The 12,054-nt window shown below is 34.8% G+C and overlaps 2 protein-coding genes across 3 annotated transcripts in view; one reads left to right on the top strand and one right to left on the bottom strand.

Annotated features, from left to right (window-relative positions):
• The window catches only part of LOC138708828 (sentrin-specific protease 1-like), a 54,506-nt gene that overhangs the window by 37,300 nt on the left and 5,152 nt on the right, over positions 1 to 12,054 (bottom strand). The window contains exon 1 of one of the 2 annotated variants that reach the window (XM_069839042.1): positions 334 to 617. The exons of the other annotated variant lie outside the window; for it this stretch is intronic. Within the exon in view, the coding sequence (XP_069695143.1) occupies positions 334 to 395 (62 nt within the window). The 5' untranslated portion in view covers positions 396 to 617. Of the gene's footprint in view, positions 1 to 333; positions 618 to 12,054 lie in introns of those variants that run through there. 2 annotated transcript variants of the gene reach the window in all.
• LOC138708830 (synaptic vesicular amine transporter-like) overlaps positions 11,542 to 12,054 on the top strand; it is a 34,441-nt gene continuing 33,928 nt past the window's right edge. Inside the window, exons 1-2 of the mRNA XM_069839046.1 lie at positions 11,542 to 11,619; positions 11,745 to 11,872. Coding sequence (XP_069695147.1) covers positions 11,770 to 11,872 — 103 coding nt within the window. The 5' untranslated portion in view covers positions 11,542 to 11,619; positions 11,745 to 11,769. The remainder of the gene's footprint in view (positions 11,620 to 11,744; positions 11,873 to 12,054) is intronic.

Raw genomic sequence — 12,054 nt, 5'->3', positions numbered from 1 at the left:
ACTGTAAAACCTAACGCCATTAAAACTTTTTGAACATACTATCGACTTCTAATCGAAACATGATCGACTTTTGACGATTACGGTACATAAATAGTAAATTGATTGAAATATTCCAAAATATCTATGAATACGTCTTCATACTGTTTACATTAATTCAAAAGTAGCAGTACATATATATACAATTTCTGTAAGAATTTCATTCATGGGGTCTTAAACTTCAATGCTACAAACGTCAATCCCTACACTACTTTATTCAAGATGCTGTTCCTTTACTTTATAAACAAGGAAAAAAATGTTACAAATAATTAGAACCACAATGGTCAGTATGCTCACCTTTTCACTGCAGTCTTAAATCCAAACCGTAGTAGAATATAATGCAAAAATCTTTCCAACATAGTCACTATTAAATTTCATTACAAAATATGGATATCAAAAGAAAGGATATGCTACACAAGGTGTGTCAATAACTATCAATTCTCAAAAAAAAGATTTTCAGTTTTCACACAAGCTCCTTTTTCCTACTGGTTCTACCGGACCCAAAGAAAGGCCCCAACCTAATTCTCACTCGACGACAATTGAATGAGAATTAATTCCTGATACTTCTGCTAGTCGATGTTTCTTGCCATACCATAGATATTAGATACATAACAGAACCATTCGGACGGTACCAAACAATAAGTACGACTCCAGCGACACAACACGACTCGATCACATACTACACGTCTCGACCATGGCAACCAACGAGCTAGATACTATAGAGAGGCCAAAGACCTCAGAAAGTTGAAGACAATTGAACATTTGTCCGCCATGTTTCGGTTAGTCAAAACAAAGGGGCGTGGCTCGGATGTTGTAGGAAATGACTGTGATGAAGTTAGTATTATTGTGAATTGAGTTACATATTAAGACTATGTTAATGAGTAAAAAGTAAAATACACACAAAACTTTACGTTTTATAACAGCTGTAGGCCTATGTTTTATTAGTTTCACTAAATATAGCCCAAATATTAAATGACAAGCTATACTCGATGCAACCAAAGCAAAGCACCTAAAGACGGATGAATTTAATCGGCAGAAGAAAAATAAATAATTTTTTGACTTCGTCACAAATTTAATTATCTTACAGCTAATCTAACCTAATATTAAATCATGTAATTCAGTGCTCACTAGGTGATTTCAAGAGAGACGACGTATGTAACTAATAGGAGTAAAATATAAGAAAGGTAGTGGCGAAAAAAAAATCCAGTAATTAAGTTATTGAGAAAAATTCATTTGAAATTGGAATTAACACAGAGAACTTTTTAAAATTGCAATTATTAAAACTACAAATAACCTCTTAGCAAGCAACACAATAATTAAAGAATGACACTAATAGAAAGTTACTCATGATCATAACTCACCACATTTATTAAAACGATAAGATACTTACGATTAACATTGTTATCAGAAACAACAGGAGCCACAGCTAGCTAAACTTCTTTTCGCGTGATGGAGACATCATGTAGTCTAATATAATTTGAAACAAATATTGTCGCGTCATAGAGACATCGTGTAGTCTAATATAATTTGAAACAAACATTAATCTCACACGTGTCTCGCAACTAGGCAGAGGCTTTTGCAGAATAAAACTGTTCTTACATTATTTTGAACAATAATGACAAATTGTGTATGATGCAAGTGCTAACTTTCCTCTTTGTTAACAAAAAGAGCCCTACGCATTAATAAAAAGAAAATTGGAGTAGGCCCTATAAACACAATAAATACTAAACTCTTGATATTTCGCTTATGCTCAGTCCGTCTTATCTTATAATTCTCTGCGGCAATGGTACCTGTATTGAGAGGGTTTAATTATCCAGCAACGAATATTATGATTTACGGTACATTTTATTTAAATCCGAGGGAATGAGACATTTTTGGAAATTTTAAAGTCTTAATTAATACTTTTTCATTTATAAATCAGCTTTTTACAAAACCTATAGCCAAATGTTTAAATGAAATATTGATATATCTGAAAAATATAATACATGTACCAACTCGTTGCAGTGTACCTTTGATAAGCACTCCTTGCGGAAGCTGGCGGTACTATAGGCCGCCATGTTTTTTAGGGAACGATACATAGTACTGTTGGCCTCCGCAGGGAGCGCTTATCAGAGGTCTTCAGCCTCTCTATAGTATCTAACTCGTTGATGGCAACCATTGAATCTGTATGTAGCGCGAATGCCGCGACATCTTACAGGAATGCTTATATACTATTTGTGTATTTATCCATTTGTTACAACATGTTTCCGTACACATTCATACAATATTATTCTATCAGCAATAATTTATAAATGTTCTTATTATGAACAGATACCTAAATAAAAGTTGCAGCTCCCTTATTGTTTCGCTTACAACACACTGCGCATGTGCAGTAAACAAGAGCCCCTGTATATATGCTACTTGTGAGAAATTTTTGTCTACATACAGGTGAACTGCCATCAAGACTCCCTCCAGATTTTAATACCGTATCTGTACAATGCAATCATGAATGTTTTAAAAGTTCAGACAAGTGTATAGTTTATAGTGACACATAATATTGATACAGTCAAAGAAAATAAACATAAACGTATCACATACAGAGTGATTCGCGAGGTGATTAATTTGAATTTGTATGTAAAATACCATTATTATTATTATTATTATTATTATTATTATTATTATTATTATTATTATTGTTGTTGTTGTTTTAAGGGTAAGAAAATATTACAGGAAAAGAATGAACTATTCAGGAGTATAATTTCTTCAATTGGCTAGTACCTATTCTGAAGCTAAAAATGTGTTGTGAATTCTAATAGTTGCTTCATACATTCTTTTTTTCGATTTGTAATGACAAAATTGCATTTTTATTACGCATTTATCACAACAATTGTTACAAAACACGCCAATCTTGTAAATTCTTCAAGAGTGTACATTAGGATACATAATTAAACTGTAAAGAAGCAAGTTCCTAAAGTCGTATGATTTGTAACAATTTTTGTGATAAATGCGTAAGAATAATGTAATTTTTAGTGAAACATTGAAAAACAAAATCTGTAAAAAGCAATTAACAATACGGCTTCAGAATACTATCCAATTAAAGAAACGATACTTCTGAACAGTTCATACTCTATTTGTAATATTCTTTTACCTTTAAAACTAAAGAAAAAAGGTATTTTACTAACAACTTGAAATTAGCGTAACTGAAAATATTGAGATTATGATACATTTTTATATGACTTTTTTGCCAGAATTTCTTCGAAAATAAGCTCCGTAAGTGACTGTAAATCCTTGTGAATCACCCTGTATAATACGAGACTCGCATCATTTGACAACACCAACTTACAAATTAACATAAAAATTACAGAAACACTAAATACACTGGAACAAAATGTTGAATAAAACCAATATACCCTAACCACATACAAAACAAATACTAAATGTTACAGAACCAAACACTAAAATATTTCTCACACAATAACAAATATACACAAATAGAACAACTACCAATGATATCAACAATATCCTCGGAGATACTGTGTTGTTTTTTTGCGTGAATACATCTAAGTTCGCTCCAGTACTAGAGTTCCATCTCAGAAAGTCGACAGACACATTTTCAGGTGATTTTTGTAGCGCATATAATTTCTAAACTACACAACGTATTCCAATGAAGTAAACGGGGATTCACAGACGAATGATCAGTGAATCCACCAACGTGACCTTGAGATGGGACGGGTAATTTAGCGATACGCAGAACAGGGGAAGTTAAGATACGAATCTGTGAGTCGCGCGGTAGCCGAGGCAGTATAACTCAAGAATGAGAAGCGATAGAACGTTCGCAGTGGTGCCTAAAATTCATAACGAACCAAACCACAATTCCAATTGAGCAGTAGTCAGCAGTCGATAAGTTAAATTGGTAAAAATTCACGAATGAAGTTCAGTGAATCGAAAAAAGTTCACAATGTCGATGCATATGCAGTACATGTGGCAGCAGGCGTATAGACAACAGGTAATAAACGATAGAACAAGATGAATATATAGAAACCGACATGTTTACTCTCAATGCATACATGTCTACTAACAGAAGTCCCAGAAGAGTGAAGATATGGGTTCTCTAGAATCATACTTACTTACAAATGGCTTTTAAGGAACCCGCAGGTTCATTGCCGCCCTCACATAAGCCCGCCATCCTCAGCAAGATTAATCCAGTCTCTACAATCATATCCCACCTCCCTCAAATCCATTTTAATATTATCCTCCCATCTACGTCTCGGCCTACCCAAAGTTTTTTTTTTTTCCATCTGGCCTCCCAATTAACACTCAATATGCATTTCTGGATTCGTCCATACGTGCTATATGCCCTGCTCTTCTCAAACGTCTAGGTTTAATGATCCTAATTATGTCAGGTGAAGAATACAATGCGTGCAGTTCTGCGTTGTGTAACTTTCTTCATTCTCCTGTAACTTCATCCCTCTTAGCCCCAAATATTTTCCTAAGAACCTTATTCTCAAACACCCTTAACCTCTTCCTCAAAGTGAGAGTCCAAGTTTCACAGCCATACAGAACAACCGGTAATATAACTGTTTTATAAATTCTAACGTTAAGATTTTTGACAGCAGACTAGATGACAAAAGCTTCTCAACCGAATAATAACACGCATTTCCCACATTTATTCTACGTTTAATTTCCTCCCGAGTTTCATTTACTTTTGTTACTGTTGCTCCAAGATATTTGAATTTTTCCACCTCTTCGAAGGATAAATCTCCAATTTTTATATTTTCATTTTGCACAAAATTCTGTTCACGAGACATGATCATATATTTTCCTTTTCGGGATTTATTTCCAAACCTATCGCTCTACTTGTTTCGAGTAAGATTTTTACTAATCTTTACGAATTAAGTGATTCTGATGAATAATATGGGAATAAAATAATCGCGACAAATCGCGAAATAGAATTCTAATAGCGAAATATGAATACGTTCGCGAATTATTACTATTGCGTCGTTTTATAGCGAATTTCATATTCTGAGTTTTTTTTTTTTCGGATTTTTTTTCCACTTGAATTTCTTATGGTGTTCCAGGTTTTCTGATTACATTAGTGAACTCAAAAGACGGAGAATTGAACATTTCACTAATAATTTGAGGGTTGCAATTTTTTTTTCGTTTTTAATGAATGTGTGTTAAATACAGTCTCAATCCAACAAATATTGTCTGTTGGCCATAACGCACCTTTACCAGAATCCAACGAACTTTGAATGTTAATTATTTGGAAAGTAATTTTCATACTGAGATAATACTCCAACTTCAAAATAATTGTATTTTCCAAAATTTCCATTATTCTCCGCCAAGAGTACAAATTAATCTTAAACAATCTCCGCCGACGCCAATATTAAAAACACAAATGATAAAATTAATCTCCATAAATACCTGCCCCTGGTTATATACATAAGTAAATATACAGTATACAGAAATATTCAAAAATATATCTCCAACTTTGTCTAAAGAGGCTGTTGGACTTGTGCGATTAAAAAAAAATCAAAACGTTTTAACAGGATTTAGTTAAAAAATAAAATACATATACAATTTTGTAGAAATCCGTTCCACGGATGTCGAGTTGTTATATTTGTGTGGACAGATAGACACACAGACAGACGTGCTGTCATTAGTGCTTACTTACTTATTGGCTTTTAAGGAATCTGGAGGTTCATTGCCGCCCTCACATAAGCCCGCCATTGGTCCCTATCCTGAGCAAGATTAATCCAGTCCCTACCATTATATCCCACCTCCCTCAAATCCATTTTAATATTATCTTCCCATCTACGTCTCGTCCTCCCTAAAGGTCTTTTTCCCTCCGGCCTCCCAACTAACACACTCTATGCATTTCTGGATTCGCCCATACGTGCTACATGCTCTGCTCACCTCAAACGTCTGGATTTAATGTTCCTAATTATGTCAGGTGAAGGATACAATGCGTGCAGTTCTGTGTTGTGTAACTTTCTCCATTCTCCTGTAACTTCATCCCTCTTAGGCCCAAATATTTTCCTAAGCACCTTATTCTCAAACACCCTTAACCTATGTTCCTCTCTCAGAGTGAGAGTCCAAGTTTCACAGCCATACAGAACAACCGGTAATATAACTGTTTTATAAATTCCAACTTTCACATTTTTTGACAGAAGACTGGATGATAAAAGCTTCTCAACCGAATAATAACAGGCATTTCCCATATTTATTCTGTGTTTAATTTCCTCCCGAGTGTCATTTATATTTGTTACAGTTGCTCCAAGATATTTGAACTTCTCCACCTCTTCAAAAGATAAATTTACAATTTTTATATTTCCATTTCGTACAATATTCTGGTCACGAGACATAATCATATACTTAGTCTTTTCGGGATTTACTTCCAACCCTATCGCTTTACTTGCTTCAACTAGAATTTCCGCGTTTTCTCTAATCGTTTGTGGATTTTCTCCTAACATATTTAAGTCATCTGCATAGACAAACAGCTGATGTAACCCGTTCAATTTCAAACCCTCTCTGTTATCCTGAACTTTCCTAATGGCATACTCTAGAGCGAAGTTAAAAAGTAAAGGTGATAGTGCATCTCCTTGCTTTAGCCCGCAGTGAATTGAAAACGCACCTGACAGAAACTGACCTATACGAACGCTGCTGTACGTTTCACTGAGACACATTTTAATAAGATAATTTTATGCAGTTTATTGTTGCGCACGCGCCTGAAATAAAATTAAAACACAATTCAAAGAAAATAACGTGGGGTACAATATGTACCTCACTTGGCTTTCGGCGTGTGCATTTCAGGTCAGCTTGTTGTACGCCGCTCCTGATAGAGAGGCAACCAGTCGGGCAGCTCTCAGTGACCCTGTAGCTGTGCTCAATCCCATCAGACCGATAGCTGTAATTTTATAAACGAGCAGCAGCTGCGTGGAGTAGATTAGAGGTTTAAAGGGAGGCCGACGCAGCGGGGTGCGAAATTCAGCCCCACCCTCCCACATGGCTCGATCGGGTGAGAAATTTGTCTCGTTCTTTACTGAAGTTACACCAAACTGTTCAGATCGGGTACTCGTGTTGTGTCGGACTGCCAAGCATACATAAAGGCGGAGTCTTAATACGCAGAAAACGTCGCAAAAGAAGCTATTGTAGGCTACGTGAAGATGAAAAGTTCGAGAAGTAATTATTGTACTCTAAGTAAATTAATAAACCAATGACTTAATTTCTGTGGAAAACTGGTAACATACAGAAATCACCACGAATTAGGACTTTATAATTAAAACGAATTAAACTTAATCAATCATTAATAATTATTCACATTTTTGTAAAAATAAAAACTACAAAATGAACTCAACACAGGCTAAAGTAAAACAGGATTAATTTCAGAAAAAAAAATATTTTATGCTCGACCATGCCGAAATGTAGTAATTATACACCTGGTAGTAGCCCTCATTAAAGTACACCTATTCATTATAGTTCAGTTGTTCAGCCAAAGAGAAATCACCATTGTACCATTATAAAACCGCAAGTATCGATTATTCTCGGATATGCAATCGAAAGACAACTAGCGAAACGTCACGGAGGCTGGAAATCCAATACTGTCGCTGAAGGTTATGTTCTGTTACTATAATAATTAGCGTTAATTGTAAATAATATTCAAATAAATTCAATTTGTCATCTCGTTTTTCAATTCTAAATCAATTTCCAGGTTATATCAATATTAATGTTCATGTTATTCTCTAGATTATAGCAAGGTCAAAGACATTCGTTCCTCGGAAAAAATCAATACTTTCGCGTCTGCGCACATCTCACAATTTAGAAGGTCAGTTCCGCTCTTCACTTAGATAACCTTAACATGAATACTTATGAACAATTTCAAGTTAGAAATATGGTCGAGCATAAAAAGTCGTATGAAACTTGCCTATAATGGTAATTAAGACGCGAGTATGTTTGTTTATGAAACGAGTGCAAGCGAGTTTCATAATTTTCATACTCGCGTCTTCATTACTACCATTATAGGCTCGTTGCATAATGTACTAATATGATTCTCATACTTATTCTTTACAAAAATGGATAGAGAAAGTATGCATAGTCATCTGTTAAAGTCGCAAAATGTAATCAGAATTCTCTTACACACACAAATAATTCCAAGTCAGACAAAACTGCATTACCATACGGTCTCTCCTTGTAACGAAGGATTGCCTCCTTTTCAGAATTACTTGCAATAGTATATTACGATATAAGGTTGGGAAGTGCTTTATAGAAAATCGAGGGAAAGTTTCAATTTCTGAGATTTTGTAATGCACTTCACAAACGTATATTGTACAACAATTTTTGCACTATCATATTTTTAAAATTGCAAATACAATATATTCTGGATTGAAAATTTAGAGCAATATTATTCCAAAGCCTTTGCAAAACAGCACTGTAATGATAACTAAGTAACAATAAGTGCACTGTAATGGGTCTATTTCAGTATAGTTTTATGTTATGTAGAATGGTTTCCTTAGCAACAAGTTTCTGTGTGGGAATTTTAACTTTCAAAGCCTAAGAACAATAGCTGTAAATACAATAAAAAAAACACGATCGTGTAAAAAAGAATTTTGACATAGGTGCCCATAAAATATTTATTCCCTTATACGGTTTGCTTTTATACTAGCTGGTTGCTTGAACATTCAGTACTTATGGTTATAATTATTTAATTTAAAAAGGACCAACACATTTTAATAAAATGTATGTGTTCTAAACTTTTGGGTATTCCACCCAACACGGTGGAATATACGAAAGTCTAATTCTGAACATTTTAATTCGTTTATCAATTTTAAATTCTGATTTTTATACTTAAGTAGCAAAGCGAAATTGTAAGCAATTGCCGTTCATCATCATAGAAATTAAAAAAAAAAAGATAAGATGTCTGACCTCAGTTATTAAAATATGTATATGTATATATATATATATATATATATATATATATATATATAAACAATCACAAATTAAAAATAGAAAACCTAGAATAGTGAAATTTCAGTCTCCGACTGTATTTCTCTTTCAGAAAAGGAGTACAGCTTGCATAAATCGCTTTATTTTCACAATAACCATTTTTAGCTTCATCTTGATTATAACATGGATTGGGTTATTTTACGACGCTGCATCAACATCTAGGTTATTTAGCGTCTGAATGAAATGAAGGTGATAATGCCGGTGAAATGAGTCCGGAGTCCAGCACCGAAAGTTACCCAGCATTTGCTCGTATTGGGTTGAGGGAAAACCCAGGAAAAAACCTCAACTAGGTAACTTGCCCCGACCGGAATTCGAAGCCGGGCCACCTGGTTTCACGGCCAGACGCGCTGACCGTTACTCCACAGGTGTGGACTATAACGTGGATCCTAGAATTTGATTTAAGAACGAACATTTCGAAATCTTACTCTATGCAATCGATAATGGTGGTAACTATACGTCTTTCCCTGCACACAGTATGGGTTCCGGGATTCGTGGCGAAACAAAAACAGATTTTCAAACGCTTACTGTAACAATGCTATGAACCACAAACGAATGCTAATGTTATTAATAGTTAGGCCACGAACCAACCAATGGCGCCACCTCCCGTCACTACTGGCATGAAGGCGCCGAATTTGCGTATATGATTTAAATAAGCCATACCGCGCGTCCTCTCTCAGTAATATCTTGGCATCGAGAGCAGCTACAAACCTGTGCCACCACTCGTTTGATTTGTACTCACGGGTTCTGCAATATTACAGTGATAATAAACTCCAGTGCACAAAAGGAGAATAACTTTCTTTACAAATAGATAAATTAAGGTGAACCTACCGCGTGTAAGTGTTCATTATATCGAATATGTTATTAAATTGTTCTAAATATCGCCCTCATTATTGCTAAGGGTTATTTTGAGGTAAGTCAGAGTCTTTCCAAAGATCTATGCCATAAAGCGCAGCTGCTTCTTCACTGTGGGGTCATCAAGACGATATACAATAGGGGACAGTAATCCAGTTCCTGGTGTAGATTATATATCAATGGGAAACTTCTGGATCAGAAAGAAGTCACTCATAGCCGCGGCCTGGGGTTTGAGGTCTGCGGTGGGGAGGCCCTCGTTGCCTCTGCCAGTTCACGCAGACTCGCTTTGTCATATATAAGAGCCCAAAACCCTACGGCGCACAAGTGAGGTGTGGTGAAGTGCAACTGCAAGCGGCAGTCGAGGCGATTTGTCAGGTTGGTTTCGGCATTGTCTGATTATTGCTAAACAATATTAATATCGGAAATGTGGTGGATATTGCATTACACGCGTATTAATAGAAGTTGTCTTGTAAAATATTACAGTATATCTATTTAACAGCGATATGCAAACGTGGATTTTTCGGTTTTCATTATTATGTGTACCAGCAGGAAACAGGAAGTTCTTCTTTGCTAAACGCGGAAAGAAAAAACTTGTTACGATTCACTTTTCCGTATGAATATCACGAAGTTGTCATAGTAATATAAACAGCTATGACGAAACATTATGAAAACAAAAACTATCACGATATCAATACATCGCCAACTATGAATACAGAAATTGTAGTCAATGCCTCCTAATCTACTAAAAATGCTAACAGATAATAATTTTATTTAGCTCTACTTACAGAAACAGAAATCATATACAAACAACTTCATGATGTTATAACTAGACCTACTCTAAAGACAATATTATAGCTACATAACAATAATGACGTATAACTAGACCTACTATAAAGACAATGTAGTATTAGAAGGCCGTGACTTGTAGGCTACAAAAATTTCAATAGTCTGTGATTTATTTAATACTCGTAGATTAATTTATTAACATAGAATTTCCATGTAGTTGTGCCAAAAAATATTGTACGTAACTAGTACGAAAGTGTCTTTCGAGTCTCGTCCGTAAACGACTCACTCGTACACAAAAATACCACTTTTTTTTCCGAGTTATGTAAATAAATATTGTATCATTATCGACAAATATCAGTTTCCATTTGAGTAAATATTGTATATCAACATCATAGTTCCTCTTGCTATACCTATTTTATTTTCTTCAGTCATAGTTTATAAATAATCAGGAAATGAAAGCGTTTACTTAGTATACAGATAGAACTTTCATATTTTAAATTGAATGCAAAAGACAGGTTTGGTAATTAAAAAGTAAGATGTCTGACTTAGAATTAAGCTTTTGGGTACTCCACCGTGTCCTGGAACTTGACCCGGAAGCCTAATTCTCATTACAATCATCGTGAAAGCCTAAAAACTCATATGTCTGACTTTAATGAAACAAAAATAATATACAAACAACTACAATCTAAGTAGATTTAATTAATATTTCACAAATTCCGACGAGATAGTTGTTCTCAATTAGGCCTACTTTATCATTTACAAAATATATATTTAAAATCTGTAAAAAAAAAAAATATTGAACAGTCTGAGATAACTAAAATATAATTTCTTGCTTGTCAAGCAACCAACAGTACTATTACAGCAGACCGTTTCAGAAGAGACAATCGAGCATGATAATGGAAAGCAAGTCCTTCATTACGAAGAGTGATCAGTTGATCTGTATTGAACTGTACGTTATTTGTGGTGAGGGAGGAAATCTTACTGTACTTGTACAGACAAGTAACATTTTTACAAGAAAAACAGTCTTGGACTAATTTTGCACACATTGAGGAAGTGTGACTATGAACTAAGAATTTGAATTGTTACAGCTTCTTGTGGTTCCAAAAGAGAATCATGATTCCACCGCTATTGGAGAGGTTCTGCACTTCTAAGCGCATCATTGTTGTTGTTGTGTATTTTTCGATGCTTCTAGACAACATTCTCCTCACAGTTGTTGGTAAGTAATAAATACAATAATTACACTGTTATAAACTCTCTCTTATTCCAGATGATTTCTAATGATTTTATTGTTTTATACCCCAAGGCAGGTCTTTCACTGCAAACCCAGCATTCTCCAGTCTTTTCTATCTTCTGTCTTCTCCTTAGTCTCCGCATATGATCCATATATCTTAAAGTCGT

This window comes from Periplaneta americana, chromosome 11 (assembly GCF_040183065.1).
Source record: "Periplaneta americana isolate PAMFEO1 chromosome 11, P.americana_PAMFEO1_priV1, whole genome shotgun sequence".
Lineage (NCBI taxonomy): Eukaryota > Metazoa > Arthropoda > Insecta > Blattodea > Blattidae > Periplaneta > Periplaneta americana.
Note: the sequence above shows the minus strand (reverse complement) of the source record. Positions and strands in the feature narration are given on the sequence as shown.